This window comes from Leuresthes tenuis, unplaced genomic scaffold, assembly GCF_036924035.1.
Source record: "Leuresthes tenuis unplaced genomic scaffold, fLeuTen1.0.hap1 SCAF_11, whole genome shotgun sequence".
NCBI lineage: Eukaryota > Metazoa > Chordata > Actinopteri > Atheriniformes > Atherinopsidae > Leuresthes > Leuresthes tenuis.
Genome location: NW_027325365.1, coordinates 12,128,006 through 12,150,249, shown reverse-complemented (window position 1 = coordinate 12,150,249; position 22,244 = coordinate 12,128,006). Strand labels below are relative to the sequence as shown.

At 39.5% G+C, this 22,244-nt stretch overlaps 2 protein-coding genes across 13 annotated transcripts in view; both read left to right on the top strand.

Moving 5' to 3' along the window:
- The first annotated feature begins 5,907 nt into the window (after nucleotides 1–5,907).
- Nucleotides 5,908–10,922, top strand: LOC140317769 (tumor necrosis factor receptor superfamily member 27-like). Its single transcript, XM_072395281.1, has 10 exons — nucleotides 5,908–5,922; nucleotides 7,000–7,113; nucleotides 8,166–8,344; nucleotides 8,434–8,549; nucleotides 8,648–8,698; nucleotides 8,768–8,872; nucleotides 8,971–9,115; nucleotides 9,216–9,354; nucleotides 10,291–10,330; nucleotides 10,474–10,922. The coding sequence occupies exons 1-10, from the start codon at nucleotides 5,908–5,910 to the stop codon at nucleotides 10,740–10,742; spliced, it is 1,173 nt and encodes a 390-aa protein (XP_072251382.1). The 3' UTR covers nucleotides 10,743–10,922.
- Nucleotides 10,923–12,164: 1,242 nt separating this feature from the next.
- Nucleotides 12,165–22,244, top strand: part of map7d3 (MAP7 domain containing 3) — a 28,113-nt gene continuing 18,033 nt past the window's right edge. For all 12 annotated transcript variants that reach the window (XM_072395454.1, XM_072395446.1, XM_072395453.1 and 9 more), the window contains exon 1: nucleotides 12,165–12,272. In XM_072395454.1, the coding sequence (XP_072251555.1) occupies nucleotides 12,227–12,272 (46 nt within the window). In that variant the 5' untranslated portion in view covers nucleotides 12,165–12,226. The remainder of the gene's footprint in view (nucleotides 12,273–22,244) is intronic.

Sequence of the window (22,244 nt, the reverse complement as noted above, 5' to 3'; positions counted from 1 at the left end):
CACACAATTTCTCCTCCACTTTTAACCCATCCAGGTTGGCACCTGTTGAACACACACATTGAGACAGATGCCATAAACTGGAGTGGCGGGCAGCTATTCACAGCACTCCCTGGGTGCTACTGTGGCATTAACAGCTGAGCGTCAATGGTGAGTGGGATGTGGGAACCACCAACTTTCCAGTTAATGGACAACCCACTCTAACCACTGAGCCACAGCCACCCTTAGTTGAATGTAGTGTTAAACTGAAATGTATCGAAGACAGAAACTCCACAAAAAGACATTGGTAAGCTTTTTTTTTGTCGTTTGTTGTTTTATTTCAGAAAGATCTAAGATCTATGTAAAAAAAAAATAAAGATTTGTATAATTTTGTTGTGGCGCTTCACTGTAGGCCAGCATTAGAGTAGATTATTTATGTGAGGCTTTGTGTGAACTCACCTGCGGTATCATTGACATCTACGGGTTCTCTGGTCGTTGACGTAGAAGGTTGAGCTGATGTAGTTTGCTTTGGAGTTTCTGCAAATAACATTTTTAAAAAAGTTTAAAAAAGTAACACAGATTGTCTGAGCGTCGCTGCTTAAGAAAACGAAAATACCGCAATCAGTTTCAGTGTTTCATGACTCGTTGCTTTTGCTTTTCTTTGTACCCTCACCTGATGTGGTTACAGCAGAGCTGTCAGGGGGCAGCGGAGTTGTTATCTCTGGAGGAGATAGGAAAAAAAATGAGCATATTCAATGAAGAAAAGTTTAAGGAAATAATAAATAAAAAAAATGCATAATGTCTCAACTCAAATCATGAATATTCCAGTTCTCCTACAATGAGTAGTATTTTAGGGTGTTTTTAAAAGATGCGTAAATGTTCCGATTGGAGATATCCTTTGTGTTGTCCCTGTTTTAATCCACTCAGCATTCTTACCCTCCAGCCACTGAACAATCACTGCGAACATCCACTGAGAATTAAATTTGTTTTTTGTCTAAATTTCTGCCTCATACCACTAGAATACAAGAACAGCTCAGACATTTTCCAGTTATTGTAAAGTTAAACCTACATCCCATATTAAGACCACAGTATTGGTTTTCATGGATTTGCTTTGTAATAAAACTATATTGCGTGACAAACACTCACCCACAGGAAGTATGAAGATGCTATTAGGGTCAGCTGTCAGGGTGAGGAAGTTGTTATTGAAGGGCGAAGTCAGTAATGAAATGATGTCTGACTGAACCACTTTCACATCAGCAGCAGGATTTACGTTCACATAGACCTCACAAGTGAAACTGGAGGAGAAAACCACAAGAACAAGTATATGTGAACCTTTTGATGATTTATTTGAAGTGTTCCAAGCAGCCTATACCTCAAGTGTAATTATTTTTTGTAGGTTTGGAGCTCGTCTTACTTTTTTTCACAGGTGGAGTTTAGTGTTTTTTCCAATCCCTAAAAAACACAACGATTAAATTTTTTTCTCAGTAATGTACAACATTAATTTCCTGAAAAATACCATTGTTTACCCTTTGATTTGTTCTCTAATCTGTTCGTCTTTAAAGACGCTGCTTCTCACAGTGGAAAAACAAACTTACCAGAGGTTGTTGCGCATGCAGAGCAGCAGAATTATTGACTCCATGGCAGTTTAGCCTACTTGGAAACACAGATAACAGAAATTATAGACAGGTGTGTTTTCCAGTGGCGCTATCATGAAGCAACAATCTTTTTGATTATATACTGCCCATGTCTTTCTTGTGCATGTATTACAGTTTTCAGTCACAACTGAAATAATAGAAAAGGTAATAGAATACTTATCAGTCTCTCACATTGTTGTGGAGAGATTTTGCTCCACTCTACTTTACAAAGTGGCTTCAGTTCTCAATGAGGTTTGCAGACCTTTGCTCATGCACAACTCTCTTACAGTCCCACCACAGCATTTGTATAAGGTTTAGGTCTGGACTTTAACTGGACCATTGCAACACTCTTTTCCTTTTCAGACATTCTGTTGTAGGTTTGCTGCTGTGACCATTGTCCTGTTGCATCACCCATTTTAAGAGAAGTTTCAGCTGTCAGACAGATGGCCTCACATTTCACTCAAGACTACTTAGGGACACAGAGGAGTTCATGGTTTACCAAATTCCTCCATCACTGTGCTTGACAGTTGGTAAGATGTACGTTCTCCAAACCTGGTGCTGTACATCATGACCAAATAGGTCCACTTTGATCTTGTGCAAAGGACATTGTTCCAGAAGTCTTGTGGTTTGTTCAGGTGCAACTTTGCAAACCTGAGCTGTGCTGGCGTGACCCTTTTGGAGAGAAGATGTTTTTTTTTCCTGCCACTCTTCCAAAGGGTTATACTTGCTCAGTCTTCTTCTAATTGTATTGTCATGAACTTTCAACATTTACCATACTGACTGAGGTCTGCAGAGTCTGAAATGTAGCGCTTGGGTTTTTTGTAGGGGGTTCACAGGGTCAACTTGCTGGGACGTCCACTATTGGGAAGCCGTGCAACTGCCTTGATGAGTCCTCTGTTAACAACTAAACGCTCGAGACTACAAAACTGCCAAAACTCCTGCTTTTATAGAGGTGTTCACTCTTGATGATCAATTAATCAAGTGCATTAATTAGCAGCACCTGGCTGCTACTTAACCTCTTAATTCAATGGAAGCAGTAAGAGTTAGTTCTTCACACACTGCCTCTGTGTTTTGGCTTAGTTTGTGTTAAATCAATCATGACACTGTGCAAAATATCATGTGTTTCTGTTCATCAGAGGCTGTGCTCACCAAATTTTAGGACCTGGTAAGGTCTTTATCTATTGTGTCCTTAAATGTGAAACCTAAGACATGACAGAGCAACTGCTTTACCTTGTGGATAACACAAAAATGTCCTGAACAGAAATGTTGGTCGGGAAAGTGTTCGCCAGCTGAAAAAAGATGAAAATAACATTAAGTTAATTTCATTGGCCAATTTTAGAATTTGTACTTTTTTTTTTCATACCCAGTTTCTTGTGATTTCCTTAACGGACTCTGAGTAGTTTCCATGGTTTGTAGAATTAACTATCAACACCTCCATTTTGATTTTGTAGCGTGAACATGCTGAAATGTAGGCAGAAGAAGAAATGACTTGAAAAATATCCAAAGGTCATTCATTAATTTTCCATAATTGTTTCATCGTATGCTTCAGCCTGTCCCCGCTGCTCTCAGGCAAGAGAGGGGAAACTCTCCGAACGTCACCAGTACATCAACACAGAAACTAACCATGTCCATTTAGAATCACCAATTATCCTAATGTGCATGTTTTTGGACTGTGGGAGATTGCTGGGTTACCCAGAGGGAATTCATGCACAGGGAGAACATTGAAACTCCACACAGAAAGGCCACGGGCAAGATTTGAACTGCAAACCTTGCTTTGAGATGACACCACAACCCAATGCAGCCCTTCAAAGATCAAGTTAGGGTTATTTTTTAACTCAAGAATATGTGCTTTCACCCCTTATTTGAACCTAAAGTTATTGCCTAGCACAGATGATAAAACTAACGTTAGGTTGAAAGTAACCACATTCTTACATACTTTAACAAAACATCCTTTTTAAAGGCTTTCATCGCAATAGATAGCAAATGTTTTTGAAATTCCACAAAAGATTCCCCTGCAAATAATTTTTGCTTTCTCCCAAAGCAGTTTACAGTGTTATGTTCACAGGTGAGGAAACCCAAACATGTATGATAAGCAACAGAAAGAGGCTACCGTGTATTTACCACAGTGCAGGCTGTCATCAGGCTCAGGAGGGCAGTCATATTTCCACTGCCGCTGATCCCAGCTCACCACATCCCCTTCTGCACAGCACAGCCCCTGCAGCTCCTCACTACTCAATTCTCTGCCCCACATTCTGAACAGGCCAATGTCACCAAGCAGGTTATTACCACTCTCTGGCTGCACTTCACCACTGTTGTGAACAAAATGAGAAACCCCCAAAGTGAGAGTGCCTTTCTGGGTCAATTTCTTTGGTGTAGATTTATTCAGAGATTCCTCAAGCTGCAGGGTGCCATTGATGTAAATCCCTAGCCGCTGAGCTTGGCCAGACCAAGTTAGACAAATGGAGTGCCATTCATTAAGTTTCAGTTCCTTCTTCAGGGGCCATTTTTTCCCAAACAGCCATACTTCCAGCTGTTTAGCTGAGCCTCCAATTCCCAGCTGTCTCTGTCTGTCTTGTGGAGCTTTATAGTCAAAACCGGTCCATTTTGCAGAGACATTTTGCCTTAAAAGCACACATATGCTCAGCTGACTCAGGGCTGGTACCACAACCTCAGGTTGCAGCTGCCACATACACAGAGTACTATCAAAACGTAACTTCTTCCCCCACAGGCTGGTACTGGCAGAGGCAGCTGGAATGATACACAGAAGAAAAATGACAAATGAAAAATAAAACTACAAGACATCAACACAATGTACCAAGTAGCGCTGGTGCTAGAAACATTTTCTGTATTTACAATATATTCCTCTATGTATATTATGTAAACACATTAATTGGAGTGTTTTAAGATAATTCAATCTTACCTGAAAACAGAGGATACACTGATGTCAATACGCACAAACAGACAGTCACAGGAGGCACACTTTTGATGCACTTCATGACTGCAAATAAAAACCAGAAGTCTCTGTAACAGTCAAGTGGTCCTCTGCTGGAAGAGGACAAAGAGTTTTGAGATAACATTCACATAAAAAAAAAAAACGTTTGAAAGCAACGTAGCAGCAATCAGTTCATAATTGTATGAGCAAATAAATCATCAAACTCAAACTTACCATGGTATTCTCCTTAAAAATGTTCAGATCAGATGTTGAATATGTGACTTGTCAGAAAATAAGCCGTCACTGTCACTTCGTGCAAAGCAGGCTGAAGCGTAAACACCTGGCAAATGTAATTTTACTGCTCTATAAGTAGATGTCCACACCCTCTCCCTACAGATTCAAAGTTACTTATTAATCACCAGCAATAAACATAACTAACAAGGATGATCATGTAAAAGCCATGACTTCACAAAACACTTAATGTAGTACAAAATGATTGTTTTGTACTTTCAGTCCCGAGAGTTTGCACTTGTGGTTTTAACGCTGGATTTCCGGGGCTTCAGTGAGAGTTGAATGAATAATTGATGAGACAACTATATACCCATGTGATTTGTTTCAACACATAAGCTTACCTAGTTCCTTTTCAAAGAACTTCTGCTTGTGGATGGGTGCATTTGTGAAGTAATAAATATTCTGTTCCCATGGATATTGTCAGCGTAAATAAGCAGAAGCCATTATTTGTCATACGTATCTAAAACATTTCCATGGTTTTTAATTACTCCTACAGATGTTGATTATAACCAAACTATTCTTTGAATGAATCTGGTCAAGAATTGATTGTGTAAATGTGTGCATGTTTGTGTGTGCAAGAGTCAAAGTAATGTTCTTGTGTTTTACAACTAATCCCCATGCAATCACTGTCCAAACAAATGTTAATTAGCTTTTCCAGTTGACAGCTGTAAAGATCTGGGAGTAGCATCTGTAGACTCCATACAACAGCCTAAACAAGCCAAACAATCAATGTACCTTAAGAGAGCCTCCTCCTATGCCTATAGGATATAGGACAGGATAATAACCTGTCAGGGTGGTAAACAGTTTGACCAGGGAGTGAATGATTAAAAGTCTGGGGGTTTTTTTGGTTTTTTTTTGGTGCAATGCTCCCACCAAGAGCTTGAACAGTGAATTGCAATTTTAAGATTCTGTTAGGCTCAGATTGTGAACTTTGCAAGCCCACTCACACAGACAAAGTCTCTTTGTTGTGTGCAGGTTTGTTAACAAGGGTCTCATTCATCCATTTGTATTCCCTTCCCTCCTTGTCTCAGTAGCCAAGTCTAAATCTAGCGTGTTCCCCAGAGGGAATATGAGATGACGAAGTGTGACGTGAGGTGCCCAGGTGGGCAACTGCACTCACTGATGGGAGGCTGATAGTTTGGTTGGGAAGCCCTCCTGCGTCACAAGTGATGTCGAATGATGGGGATTCCCAGAGACCTTTCCCACTGCTGCCTTACCTAAACGAATGATCAGTCCAATAGAGATACACTGCTATACAGCCAAACTACATTGCTCTTTTGAAAGTTACCAAGTAAGTTTTGACAGATTTTCGCTTTTTGTCTTTGTTTGCTCAGAATTGACTATTTCTGTTGGTTGGTTGGTTTGTTTCAGTGTGTGAATTGTGTTGCAGTATGAAAGTTTCACATATGAAATCACTTTTTTAAGGTTTTTCTTCAGTAAGGACGATCATACAGAGGGATCTTGCATATTTTGCAGATGGAAGCTTGTATCTTTGCTGTTCTTCTAATGGTAGGTTTGAGGGACTCCTCGAGACATCTAATCCATAATTTTCCAGATAGCCAGTATTTTAGATACTGAAACGTGATTAAGTAATATTAATTAAGAGTATGTAACCTTATGCTTCTCTGCTATAGTCCAGAGGGATATATTATGGTCCTTACTTCAATCCATTATTTTGATAAATCAACTTTCTATTCCACAGATATCTCTAGGATAAAGTTTTATTTCTTGGGAAACATGTTAAGTTTATACAATTTGATGGATTGTTCACTCTACATAAGAAAAATTCTTAATTTTCTATTTTATTATTGGTTTCCAGGATTCTTTTGTTCCTAAAAAGCAGCTGATAAAAGCTGCAAGTACTGCAGCAGTATAGTAACATGCACCCTGTCAACAACATACCTAAAGCAATAATGTAAATACAGCGACTTCTTGGTCTTTCGAACCAAGACAAAATGACAATTCATACCAAAATTAGAAATAATAAATATCACTGCAACAAAATATTTTTCATTTTGTTTTAACAAAATTATTTGTTTGAGCCTAATTGCATAATGCAATGTTAATGTTAAACATCAAAAATACAGAAGTGTTTCTGCCTGCAGAACATTTGACAGTCTGTTTGGAAAAGCTTGGATTTCTTCCTTCTCTTCTGTGTCTCCTCAGGTGTATGCCGTGCTGGTGCAGTCTGAGCCCAGCTGTGATCAGACAGAGTTCTTACATCCTAACGGCACGTGTGTTGCATGTCCTGTATGTGGCCCTGGGGAACAGCTGTCAGAGGTAACACACATCCTTTTGACAGCATCATTTCTCCCCCTTTTGTGTCTGTAAGTAATCACACATATGAGCAGACAAAAACTGCATGTGGAGTTCCTCAGGTTTCAATTCTGGAGCCTCTTTTATTCAACATTTGCAAGACCACACTGACTCAGAATATGCAAAGGAAAAAAACTGGCTAACATATCGACCAGGGGTTATAATTTCTTACAAATACTCATTAAATGCCTTAAACAAATAAGCAACAAATCAGAATGTCCTTAAGTCAAACAAAAACTGAACAGAAATCTCTGTCTTTGGAGCCAAGGAAGAACGGATAAAAATCTGTGTTAAACTTCAATCTGTAATGTTAAAAACCACAAACCGAATCACATAATTCAGGTATTATTAACAACCTTATCAGATCAGTTATGAAGTCAGTCTACGATCACCTGAACAATGTTTCAAGGATTAAAGGCTGTATGTGTCAAAGTGATTTTAAAAATCTTGTTTATGCCTTTATCTTCAGTAGACAGTGTATTTACTGTTCTGCAGCTGATTCAGAGCACTGCTGCTCGAGTTCTCACAAGTTTATCATATCACTTCCAGTCCTCTCTATGATTGATTTTATTTCAAAATACTGCTGATACTTTATAAAGCATCAGATGGTTTAGGGCTAAAAAAAGCTGACAGGTAATGAACCTTAAAGATATCTCAGGTAGTTAGGAACAGGTTTACTTTCTGTTCCCGGAGTCAGAAATGAACACGGAGAAGCTGCTTTCAGTTTTTATGAACCATTTATATGAATCAAACTCCCAAATAACGGCAGGTTTGTGTCAACTCCTGCTTCTTTTAAATCAAACATTGAGACTTTCCTCTTCATCACTGAGTATAATTAATTTAATTGTTTCCATTGAGCTGAAGCACTTTGATTAATAGTTAACTATTTAGCTTTTTTCTTTACTGTAATTTTCCTTCAATGCTTTTATCTTCTATGTAAAGCACTTTGAATTGCCAAGTTGTTGAATTGTGCTCTATAATTGATTAAAACAATCTATATTGTTTGTCATCCTCAGGACTGTGGCTTTGGAGACGGTGGGGAGGGAGTCTGTATTCAGTGTGAAGAAGGGACATTCAGTTCAGTTGCAGGTGTGGCTCCCTGCAGAAGGTGCACCCGGTGCGGCCTGCTGAACCGCCTGGCGATGACAGCATGCTCGCCCACCAGTGACTCTCTGTGTGGGCAGTGTCTTCCAGGGTGAGTTACACTCATAATTCAGACATTAACACCAGCCATGTTTGCTTTTGCTCCAAGCATAGGCTATATACATGTGATTGTGTGTGCAGATATTATGAACTGAGGAGCATGACTGGGGCGGTGGAGCTGCTCTGTGTGCCTTGTTACAGACATGATACAGTTCACAAAGAGTGTTTGCTTTTCACAGCTCAAAGCTCTAAAATACGTAAGTTTCAGGGGAAAACTATAGATTGTACGAAAGTGAAACGATCATCTGCTTGCATTAATGCTTTTGGTGATTTGTTGACTGTTGTTATCTGACAGAGAGAGCCATAACACTCCCTGTGGAAAAGATCAAAGAACCCGAAGACAAGAGTGAGTGACTCTACGTTATTATTTTTCTTTAACTCAGAATTACTTGACTCATTTTCTGTTTTTTTCTAGGAGTAAAAGAAGAAACATTATCAGTGGTCCTGATTGGTGCTGCAATTACATCTTTGATTTTCCTCATTGCTTTGTTTCTTTGGGTCTTCCTTCTTCAGAGATTCAGTGAGTTCGACATCATTTGATATTTCAACTTGTTCTACCCTCTCGTCTTTTGTTTGCTTGCCAAAGATGGCACCATAAACACTTGTTGTAATGTTCAGAATGGGTTCCTGATCACTGTCCTGAGCCTGAGGGACTACTGTCAGGAGCAAACATTCAGCACAAACCTCTGTTCAGCCACACAAAGAGAGCTGCAACCCAACCAGACATCCCTTCAGAAGCTGTTTCAGCTGAAGATCCAGCAAGGTATCTTCTGTGAATACTGTCTCAAAGAGCAGCTGTATAGTTACCTCTATGCTCTTCATTTGTGTGAGTTATTTACACTGGTTACTACCTCCCTAACCAGAGGCCTAAACTCACTGAGCCATGAGAGTGAGCTGCATCCTACTTCCATTGTGATTAATCTCACCACCAACATCAAGCCCTGCAGCCAGAATAAAGATAAGATCACGCAAGAAGGAGCACAAAGCTTCACCACAGAGGAGGTATCATGCTCTCAGAAAGTCATCATTTACAATGCAAAGCTTATTCGTGGAGGTCTATCTATTTTTGATGTGTTCTTTAAGTATCTTTTGTTCGAGCTTCAACTCAAGCTTCAACTTCAGCTTCAACAAATAATTCATAGAATATTTTACCAAAGAACCTACAGAATGTTTTAAGATGATCATATTTACTATTTTCTTTACTTTTTGTTCAATTTCCTATGACGCTCGTCCTACTAAGAACAGACCTTTAGGACCTTTTAATGTGTATGATTAAGTAATTGGTTCTAAACCATTTAATTTCATTCACCCTCCGGAATAATCTGGTTACCGGTCACGACAGCACCTCTCCCCTAATCTTATGCTCTTCCACACACACTTAGATTCTCACAAAAGCACTGAATAAAATCTATTCTAAAGATGATTACATCAGTCCTACAGGCGATGTAATGTATAAACCATTTCATAGTCTAAAATAGGTCATTTTCATGTCTTTATGTTTTTTCTCCATAACATCTCGCAAACCCCAGACCTTCTCCTGACTATTTACATTACAAAGAAAATCACAATTTTTGGTGTGCATTCACTCTAGTAAACGTGAACTGAATTTATTTTTTAAGCAGTTACAATCTAAAGCGATTTCCTTCATTAGTTTTCAAAAGGCTAGTTCAAACTAAACAATGTGACAACACCATCACTCCACAAAACTGGTTTTACACCACACTTAACCATCATGGATATAAATCAGATGTACATCTTTACATTCCAGAAACCTTAACCTGGTTGTTGAATGATTTAATGAATCATTAATTACTTCTCAATTGTTTCAGACAATTGCACCGATGAAATCTGTTATATACAAGTTTATTATGCTCCTGTGTTGATGTACGAGTCAGTCGCATCTATATCTAACCCAGACTTTTCTGTTGTCACTGCCAGATGGAGCAAAAACTGAAAACAATATGGGAAATTGCTCAAGGTAGGTACTGTGTTTTTGTCAAATGAAGAGGTGCTGCGCATTTCCACAATATGAGAGGGCATTTATATGTGCTCATGTGAGTTCAGCCTTTAGGCCTCATTTCATACATGACATTGTATTCTTACTGTTTTGAATCTGTCCAGGTCAGAGTATTGAGACACTTGACTACGACTCCATCCAGGATTTGTCCCTGCTGCTTGACTCTGCCGACAACATCCACCTTTTAAGGAGACTGGGGCTGTCTTTGGGTGTCTCCCCTCAAGTCACTGCTCATCTCCACAGCTTTCAGGACCTTTTTCAGTACCTGCGCACCTCCACCTACATACATCTGCCCCAGCTAGCACAGGCTGCTGCGCTCTTGCCTAATTTTGAAGTTGTTTCAAGGATACACAGAGCAGTGGTTAACAAGTGATCACTTAGACCCCAAGGATATGTTCCCATGGACTGAACTTTTGTACCTAATTTCTGACCTACTTTGCATGATAACGCTATCACCAGACACCCAATAAACCTATTTACTGGTGGAACAGAGAGACATTGTTTTAAGGAAATATATTTGGATTGAAATGTGATAATGTACTGTAAGATGAAATAATGGAAATTAAACAACATCAGAGCACTGACCACTTTTTGTTGATTTTTGTGATTGCAATTAAAAAAAAAGTTTATTAAGATTCATGGAAATTGAATAACTATTTTTTATTAATGATGTTTTCTTTCAGTACAGCGAGAAAAAGTAATAGCAAAGTATGTCTTGAGCATTAAATAACACAATATCCAAAACACTGCAACTGACCTGAACATGTGATTTTATTTCCTGTTTACCATGTAAACTGGATGAGCGGCCCTCTGGCTTAAGCATGTGAGATAGACCAGGACAGAGGATGCAGTGTTCATGGTAAGTGAAACAACCTTGAGCTCAGGGAGAATTTTATTATCCTCATACTGGGAGACGTTTGCCAGCCAACCATCTCTGGATCGGCAGATTCTTCAGCTCATTAAATCTGGTAAGGCTGCAAACCTTTTCATCTCTACCTTTCACGTCTATCTCAAAAGCAAATTCAAAAGCATTTCAGTCGACTTTAACTTTTTTTCATTCTGCTTTTTAATGTCTCGATATTTCAAAAACCAACAGTACCTAAAGTATTTTTACACCACAGAATAACTCCAAGAGTATTTACATGTTCTTGTTTAATCAAAGCATGACAGCTGATATATTTAATGTCTTATAAACTTTCCTCCTTGTGTTGCCAGCATCTCTTGGGGATTACCTTTACTTTTATTGGCACCAACCACCCTAATGAACGCCAGGGGGCGCCCTGAACTCTAATTGTAAATGTAGCCAGTGTTTTTGTTTCCGCCCTCTCAATGACCTAGATCGTCTGTATTAAAGATGTATCAATACTCTCCCGTAAATGGCATACGGTTTACTCGATTTTTCTCAAGGTATTGGAGCGAGTTAAAGGTATTACGCAAAGAGAGTTGTGGAAATACTGCTGCTTCTTACTGAGGTAGTCTCACTGGACCTAAATAATCCTATACAAACTTCTTGTTGTGAAATAAATCGTGTATTTAGTTGATTCAACTTCAAAATTCAGCTTATTCTGTTTCAAATCATGGAATTGTTTGAAAAGAACAAGCTGAAATATTTCAGATATATGATTTTTGTGGCTGGACATACCTCGTTTTAAAATGTATTTATAAACTGCAACACTCTAACTGCTTGATTTATCTGAGTTTCATGGGTTTCCGGAAAGTTGTAGAGGTGAGGCATCTTTAGATTATTACTTTATCTTCGATGTCCACGTCCCCGTGGTGTCCGAGTCCTACCGGCAGCGACGAGTTGCGCGCCCCTGCTGTAGAAAAAAAAATACAGAGAAGGAAAACTTCATAGAAATGGCGGAGGGTGGAACGACACTCAAGGGCTTGCGAGCCCAAATGGGTAAGAGAAATAGTAGTATTAGTTAGTTTTTTCTGTCCTAGTTGTGTCTCGAAGTGAGGGATATCACTTAGTTATGTTTTCAGGCAGCCACGGCCGTTCACCGGGTTGTTTGAGCGTGTTGAAATGCTGCAAGCGTCTTTTTTGGGGGGGCTAGTAACGTTAGCTCGCTGTCCGGTCATCTGCTTACAATGGACGCGCACAAATCTGCAAGTTCTTCATCAAAAGTTATCCGTTGGAGTGAGTTTGCCAAACCAAGTTTGCAGTTGCATCTACTTCTTCAGGCAAAAGCCAAGCGACCTAAAGTAACAAATAGAAAGTAAAGTGCTTGCAGCTAACGCTCGCTTAAGTTACTATCTGACGAGTGTAGTTCGGTGCCGGTTGACATATCACGACCTCAGTCTTGTCTGCAGCTTAGCATAACCTAGCCCTGCTTTAGCTTTGCTTTACCGCTTTCTGTTCACATTTTCAAACGAAGTGTGGTAGTATTCTGTTATTAGGCATTCCAGGACTATCAAAAGTGTTTTACGAAGCTAGCTAACGTGTGTGGATTTCTGTCAAAAGTGATCGTCAGCTGCCTTTGTTAGGAGGAACTATTGGTGCTTTTCTGGGGATGTCTTTTCCATTAAAGTTGAGGGCTTTCTGAGTGTTTGCTTAGAGAAGAACCCCGCAGATAAGCTTTTTTCTTCAGCCTCTAACTAGCTGTTTCACCGGACATCAGCAGTTCTGTAGCTTCCTGCTTGAAACATCGTATCTCATGTGAAACGATGTGCCCCGTCCTATATCAATTGCTCGTCAGTTTGCCATATTCGTTGACATATGGTATAACCCCCTCCTCTCGTCTGTGTGGATAGCTCTATAACAATGACTGACCTGAATTTTCAGATAAAGCTGGAATGTCAGTCTGTGTCAAACACACAGCTTTGAGCTCTGATTGGAGAGTTTCACCGTTCAGCTGCTTTTTCTTGAACTATTTATTCGTTGGTATCGAGGTTTTGGCTTGTCCAGCAAAACCCCGTGTCAAAAACTGTTGTGTTAAGCAAAAGATACGCAGCTATTTTGGATACAGTACTATGTAGGCCAACTGAAGCTGCAAAGTCTCTATCGGTGCCTTTCATGCATGTCTGAGCTGGCCCCATCCACACATGGATGTTTGCTGTGCTCGCATCTGTGGGCATCAATGCATGGCTTGTTATGTCTGGAGCAGCCGTTGGGTTGTGTTTTAGGGTAAGAGGGAGTTCTCTGCATACCCAGTTAGGGTGTAGGCATGTTTCACCCCTGGCAACAACTGGACCATATTTAGTGCTGATCTTCCTGTTTCCCTTAACTTTTCCATTCAGGATTTTCTATCAGGAATTTACGTCCACCCAGTTTTGCGGTTTGCTGAAAGCATCCAGTTTAAAAGTTGTGCGTTGGAATCCTGGCTTTTGTGAGGAGTTAAACGATGCCCCGAACTGAAATTTAGTCTGACCTTCAGTCAGAGTGGAGGACTGACAGTAATAAAGTAATGTTAGGAATCTAACTCGTGTGCATGGTCATTTCCACAAGAATGTGAGGAAGAAGAAAACATACCCTGCTATTATGAAGGGAGATCACACAACTGCTTGTCAAAGATTAACCAGATTTTGGCTCAGCAAATGCTTCTACTGATTTAAAAGCATGAAAAATATTTAAGAGCTGGTTGAATTTAACCAAAGTACAAAATGAATCTCACTTTTAGTTTGTAGTCTATTGATCTTGCCACTTAAGATTTCAAATGACTCGATCCTGCATCTATGGTATATCATTTCTTCTTTTAAAAACATGTTTTAATTATCTGTAGGCTCATACACAGCTTCCCAGTCAATTTCAATCCATGAGGCAGAATGTGCATTTACGTAAGGGCTGTGAGAAATGCAGAAGTACATGTATTCATCTTGAATTGAAGGAACAGCCTCTTGGGCTTTTTTAACAAAATAATTAAAGATGATATAGATGACTAACTGTTGATTGCAGTCTGTTTCTTGGCATGTAATTGTTAAAGCAAGAGCAATATGGACTCTCTTTTATCTACCCAGACGATATTATGAAGGAATACACAAAAGAGTTAATCAAGAGCTGGATTGATAATAAGAAATGAGAATGGAATCGTAAATGATTAAATTCTGGTAATGCCCAACTCTGGAAGAGAAATTGATCCACTTGGAGGAAACGACTCCCTAGCAAACTTGGATGTGTCATCATTATCCCGCTTGTCCTGCAAATAGCCAAGGCTTACCTGTTCATGAACAGGCCTCGATAATCCCATAGAAGGTTTAGCGTCTAAGTGCAGTGTGTGTTTGTGAGCATGCATCAGCGGTGTCATCTGACTTGAGATCTTGAGGTTGAGCACTGCAGATGGCCGATTATCAGTATTTCATTTCGAGTATTGGAGAAGATTATTTACCTTATTTTGAATAGATTTAATCATTGTGAAGGAACAAATTAGTGGTTCGATTTCTGTCAGCATAGTCTCCCTCTGAAGATGTTTAGTCACGTAAAAGTCTGTGCTGTCCAGTGCCAAATGGGCTGGCTTTGTGTTTAAAAGTACAGACACTTCCTGTGTAACAAGCTGCTTAGCTGAAACATGCTGCAGGATACAACAGACTGCAGCTGGAAGAAGCGACAAAAAAACTTTTGCTTCTTCTGTTATATTTCCATGCTACTAATGGTGTAAGTGGCAGAAGCCGTTAAATATGTCTGTTGCTGCTGTAGTAGTTGACTCACACTGTTATGATGTAATGCAGACTGCCTTGCTTCCTGTTTGGTGTTTTGTCTAAGCTGAAGAGCATGGCAGCTGGGTCATCATTAGCGCCCTGGTGGTCCAAAAAATTCTAACTACACGCTGCGTAGACGCAGGCCGTAAGGGCTGTGATTGGTCCGCTCAGAACGGAATTTCCGGTAGTTGCCTTTTCCGGTCTTAATGGCTGTGTGCGGCAAAGAAGCTTGTTGACATTCGAAATTATGGAAAGTGCATTTGTTCATCCAGGTTGTGAATTCACAACCGGTGTTGTAAATTCACCCGTACCCAGCCTCGGCCGGTCGCACAGACCATCCCCGCAAACGTCTTCTCTGTCGTCTGCGCTTCAACATTTGCAATTTAAGCATTTGTTCTTCAATGCTGATGAGCTCCAACTGCAAATACAGCTGCTCCACCGCGGTAACCATTGTTTACTGTTGTTAACTGTGACCGGAAGAAAAAGCAAGGATTCGGCTGTAACCCTACATACAGCCACACCTCCCTACCAGCATGGTGAATATATGAGCAACGTGTTCCCTGGACGCAGAACTTCGAATGCTCAATGACGACGTCACGTCGACATCGTCGACGTTCTGGAAGACTATAAATTAAGCTTAATTGTGCTCCACTCCCCATGTTCTTCCCTGTGTGTTTTACCTTCTACGACAACCGAAAGGCCACTGAACTCTGCTGAATCCACTGTTATAGCACCTATGCAGTTATGTACGGCCCCACACTACCTGGTAGATTATTAACAGATTAAAACGCATTAGATTACAGACTACATGATGAACTTTTGCTGGAACATTATCTGTGCAGACTGGAACTACAGCCACCAGAAATTTACTTGAAGAAATGATTATATGAGATAATACTGTTGTTTGCTCTGGCTTCTAATCAGCAGCCAGGTTAATTGCTTCTGACTTCTTTTTCTATTTTACCTTTAATGTGTTTAAGATGTTTTGTTGATGCAGCAGCAGTGATGTATGTTAATGTGTGCAAATCTCCATAGTGATGGAGTGATGAGGGTGAGCTCTTCCTCATAGGCTCTTTTCATTTCTATGATCACACCTGGCTCTCTCTCGAGTTCTCTTTGGAAAACAGTGTCTCTTCTCACCTTTCATTGTGGATTCTTTTATTTTTTTATTATTACAATCATGCTCATTCTTATCAACGCATGAACTTGTGTCAGTGGAGAGAAGAGGAGCATATTTAAGACCAACGTGTTGTTTCTGACTTGGCTTCTTATTTATCTTCTTTCTCGTTGTGGTTGTGAGACCCAGAAGTTCAGTAATATCTTAACGACATTACTGTTTGTCAGAGAAAAAGCTTTACTCACTCAGATATTGCTGCTGGTGATGTTATTCATAAATAGTCTGCATTGTTGAAAGGAACAGCTGCTACCTACTCAACCTCTTCCTGTCAGCTTTTACTTCCCCCTAAAAGGCAGAAAAAGCAGTTTGCTATCAAGAGTTAGCTTCCATTCTTAAGTCTGTCATATTAGAAATAGGTCATACCATTGAAATTCATTTTAAAACAGCATACCTTTCTTTATCTTACAAACTACCAGCCCATTTAATGTGGGGAGGAATAGATCTCTGCAAATGAGATATTATTTTTTCGTATAGATTCCTTCCAAACACTAACATGAATATTAGCTTACAAGCTTGTTGGTGGACACTTTCTAATTAGTAAGCCTCCAAAGCCTTTGTGCTCTGTTCACTTTTTAATTTTTTTTAACCTATGAATCATCTCATTTTTAAGTCCATATCCACCTCGATACATGTCTAAGTGCGGTTGAGAAGCACTTCATCCATCCCAAGCATCTCGGTGTGTCACTTAGCAACGGTTACCCTGCCTCTCCGTGTCTCTGTGTTTTTATTTTTTATGTCCGTTCTCCTGAGTGAAAGAGAATGCAGTTGTCTGTAGGTAGCAGCAATGTCTCCAGTCTCCCTAAACATATGCTAACAGCTAACTTATGCTCTGTGCTAATATACAGTGTGATGCACAAACCATGTTGAATAAAAGCTTCACGGGTCGCCTCGAGTTAAATGTAATCTGCCGTAATTCCAAACATATTGATTGTGTGGCACAGAATTGGCAACAGAGTGATTCTTGCATTTTCAAAATTGTATACAGTGCAGCAAAATCTTTCATCATTTGACTGCTGCTCCACTAAACCAGCAGGGAAGAGGAAGGGAGTCTATGGGAGAGGCTTTATGGAGAGCATTGATGCTGTTTTTTTTAGTACAAATAACAGACCCAAAACTACTTTAAGAGGATCCCCCCCCCCCCCCCCCAGTTGTTGGTAGATGGGAAGCGCATATACAGAGCGTCAAGACAAGGTCTGATATAGTCAGTTTCACCAGTTTATTATGGTAATGTGCAAATGTTTCACTCTGGTGGTCTTTGTAAGAGCATGAAAGACGATGCAGCTCATATCTTTTATAGGCAGAGGGTTGGCTCAAAGGCATATTTGACTTGCTCAGATTTCATCCTTTTCTATAAAACTGACGGACTGAAGTTGCAAGTTTCTTGGTATCAAGTTCATCTTGACGCACGTCTTCAGAGGAAGAAACTCGACACATAATTCCATCCACCAGCTGTCATTATGTTGGCATTTAATGCATTTCTCTTTGAAACGGTAGTTTTTGTTTCTCTGATTGGAGAAGTTGCATTCTCAAGTCAGATAAAATGCAAAGTCGCTTGCGCCTCATGTTCAGTTTCATGGTAGTGCTCTGCCATGACAAATTCCTTGTTTCCTGTGAGTTTTATTTTCTTTTTGAATGCCCTCTGTTTGTCCAGTATGTGCTTGTCTGCAGGGATGTTTATTCAAAGTGATGCTCAGTTATTTTCCTACAGTTTTCCTTATTGTGACTCATGTAAATAAGAGGAGAGCAGCGACGTAACCAAATAAATTGTTAAATTGTAAATGGTTTTTCGTTTAAACCATGGAAACACAGGACGTATACGGTGGAATTTTAACCCTCAGTTGTGCATCTTATTTTCCGATGCAGTCTGTGTTATTGAATACAAAAAATTACCTTAAAAACAGGAAGTGACCTTTGTTAGTTTAGTTTGTTTGTTTATTTGTTTATTTTCTGGTTGGTTGGTTGTCCAAGGCGCGAAGGATTATGAAGTATTTAAAATGATTTGGTCCACTGAGTGGTCAAACTTTAGCACTCAACTTGATCGGGTTTCTTCATGTAGGAAAGGCCTGTTGTCCTCTCTGCTTTCCAGCAAGTACATTTTTCCAGCGAGTTGATTTCCATACAGAAAGTCGGGCACTGCACGCTGCCGTGTAGTCTGAGAAACCATGGTCGTGCCTGTGGTGCGCACAGCATGATTTGTTTATTATTAAACCCCACAGTAAAAGAAGCTGCTGATTTTGATGGCTTTCATTCAGTGCCTTTTTGTAACCACTTCAATTCATTTAAGTTTCTTATTTTTTTTAGAGAGAGAGAAATATCCATATATTACATCTTTGGCAAATTAAGTGGCACTTGGTTTAGCTTTATATATATATATATATATATATATATATATGTGTATATATATATTTTAAAAAACGCCTTATATTGATTTAACACACTGTTTACTTCACTTTCAACATCTTTTCTTCTTCCTCTTTGAACGTTTTTCACAATCTTTCAGGTTTCTTGTGTTCTTATTTCTTGATTGTAGCTGCCGTTTGTGATCGATGCATCTATCAACGCTTCTCTCTTCAGCAGTTTGTCAACCACCTCAGTATCTAGTTGAATAGCCTTTGCCAGTTTTTGTATTTGCATCTGAAAGTCTCCAAGGATCTTGGCTGTGTCATTGTTTACCACTTTTGGAGGTATCTCTCACTTTGACTTTGGGACTTTCGACCCATTATGCTATTCCAGCCACTTGATTATGTCATTTTATGTACCTGCCTACATCTTACACCCTGCTACAAACAAACAAATCTTCCCTTTGTCTGCTTTTCCCCCTTTTTTTGGCTCAAGGGGCCTGCTTATCAGCACTTGCAACAAATTCAGTGTAAATAAGTATATGCAGTACATCTATTTCTGTGCAAAAACTGGCAGAATAACAGGAAATGGTAGCAGCGGTTTATTTAAACATGGAAGTGGAAATGCTGTGTGAAAAATGAAAACAGACTTTATATTTGGTACCTCTACCTTCTTTATCATAGGCTGAACCCTCTTAGACTAGTCATCTTCAGGAATAGTTCTCCAGGCTTCTTGAAGGACATTTCAAAACTCTTCTTTGGATGTTTTTTGACTTTTGTGCTGTTCTCTGTCAAGATGATCCCACACTACTTTAGTAATGTTGAGGTCCGGGCTCTGTGGAGGATTCATCCCTCCATAAGACCCCTTGCCAATGATTTTCAGTTCACTTCTTGTTTAATTTGGCTTCCCTCAGCCTCCCTTTTCCCTTCCTTAAGAATGTCTTCTTTTATTCTGTTCTGATGAGGCTTCTGTGGACAGTAGCTAGAGAAACTGAGGGTCCACATGCATCTCTCAGGTCCTGTGTTGTTGCTGGATCTTTCCTATTTCCTATCACTTTCAGACACTGTTCATCTGCTCCAATTTTCTTTTAGGACTTTGACTTTTTCTTTGTCCTTTGTCTTCCTCCAATTTTCTCAATTTTTGATAACACACTGCACACCATACTGAGACATGCCAAGGTCTCAGATGATAGCTGTTGTCAGCCTGTGCTATGTCTGGCATTTTTGGAGATGCTTAACTAAATAAATGGGAGGATATCATGTAATTTTGACAGGCTGCTAGTAACAAAGTCCCTCAAGATGCAATTTGAAATAGCTTCTTTGCTAAGTTGTCTGTTTTGTCTAACCACTGATTCAAGAAATGAGAGTTGGCTTAACTTGTGCTTTAATGTAGATTAATGGTGGAATGATGATTTGAGACTTTGAATGAAGCTCTAAAAGTTTGCACACGATATTTTGATATTCCCAAATATTGACAGTCTTTGGACTTCACTATAATGAGGTTGGAGACAGAAATATATTGTGCTGCCCCAATTAACAGCATTTTAATGATTATAATTAGGAATACAAAATGTGACAGAAGGCAAAATCTTGCAGAATACATTTATGCAGCAAAGGGTGGAACAAAAGGATTTTAGAGGTACAAAGTATTGTTTTCATTATACTTAGGCTACATGGCACGTGTTTAACTTGGCCAACAACATCTTTTGATTCAGCAACACAGCTCTTGTTTGTTATTGACAGAGACTTCAAGTCTTAATTTCTGACTGTATCTTTAAAGTGCCTCGAATGACATTTTATGTGATTTGGCACCACATATAAAAAGCTAAATGGAATTGTATTGAATTAGTTTGAGTTGTTCAGGGCCAGAAACCTGTGGTGGTAGTAATCCCTTGCTTCCAGGGATGCAAATGATTATTACTCAACACACATAGTGCCACAGAATATGGCACTGACTCAGTTAAACATGAACTTGACAACAGGATATTTTCAGATGGAGATATGCTGCCACAGCTAGAAATGCAAAGAAGAGTGTGTGCAAAAGGAAATCATTGTTTTGTATTTATTTTTAATATTATCAGAAGAAACTCATTGATAGCATTTCAACACCACCTGTATATAAATGTTTCTATATTATAGATGAGTGAGTAGGTGGAAAGCAGCATGAAAGTCTGCAGAAAAGAGCATGAAGCAACAACTCACACCAGCTCACACACTTGCCAAGTCACAGTAAATGCTCTGGGAGATTAGCTGCACATTGTGTTACCCACTGATCTTCCAAAGAGTTGAACTGGTAGCTAGATGGCAAATCTTTCCAAGAAGTCTCAATTGACATTTGCGTTGTCTCATCCTCCAGAAGGTTTCAGGACTGTAGTGCTTTTGTCCAAATGAGACGAACGAATTCCATATTAAGGTGTGCTATCATAATCCTTAATCCATAAGTTGATTCTTTTTCATTTCATAAACATGCTGCTGTTTTCTTTCCTGTTGTTGTACAATTACTACTAATTACTGCGAGTCATTTCCTGTTGCATACTTAGGGTTTTGATGAACTCGCTCTCAAAAGTCAGTTCACCCGAGTTTTCGAATGGTTCCATGAATCTTTAGGTAACTATTTGTTATGGTGATTTAATGCATGTGATTTCTAGACTTAACTTAAAAAAGACAGTGTTACATATGCTTGATTGTGTTATTTCTGAAGCTGAAAACATTGCTTTCCATGATTTCGACAACATAGATGCATTTCATGGCAGCAATGGAGAGAGTGAGGGTTGTTCAGGATACATTTAGAAGTGTCAGTCAATACTGTGAGTACCACAGGACTGATGATCGGGTTGCCCTTTGTCAGCAGTTCTTTTATGCTGAACACAGCAACAAGAAGGAAAGAAACGGATGACAGATACTAGATCTCATAAAGCTTCATCATGTCCTCACCATTTCCTTCTGGTGTGCCCTTTTATTTCCCATTCAGGATTTTCATGTTATTAGACTTGGCTGAAGAAAGTCCAGTTGACTCTAATGTGGTTTGACAGTAGAGTTGATTTACTGTATCTATTATCTTGGAAGCATTTGTTACCTCTGCCTTTTATTTGAAACTCTTTAGAAATGGGTGGGTATTTTACCCAGATTGGTTGTCTGCGTGCTGATCTGTGCAGCACCGATTGTGAACATTTGTCCTATATTGATTCAATTGTTTGTTTTATACCGGGAAACTCTGAAGGGTTTAGTTTCAGATGTATCTCTTAACAGCAGCCAATCCCTCCAAGCTTGTCACAGAAGACGGTCTATACTTAAATACAGGGCTGACCATGAAGGAGAGGAGGGACGCTTATATCTGTTGGATGAATAACTGGATTGTTATGTAGCTTCAAATCTGCCTGATCTCTCTAGAACTAGCATTCCTTTGGAGAGCAAACAATGCACCAAGAGAAACGGCAGATTTTAACTTGACTGGTTTTGGAATACCCCAAATGGCTGTTGTCTCGACATCATCTGATAAATCTGAGTAGTCAGACATAGTGAGCACACATTTACATGATTTTAGCAAAATGTAATTAGTGTGTTGTTCTGACCAAAATAGGACTTATAATGCATGTAAACATGCTAAGTCGGACTGAACTGTTGAGAAATTTAAGCTCTCAGGTGATGGGGTTTTTGAGGTTGAATCAATCTGCATGAATATACTCAACTTGACTCCTAAGCCTAAGCACTCTGGACACTCTCC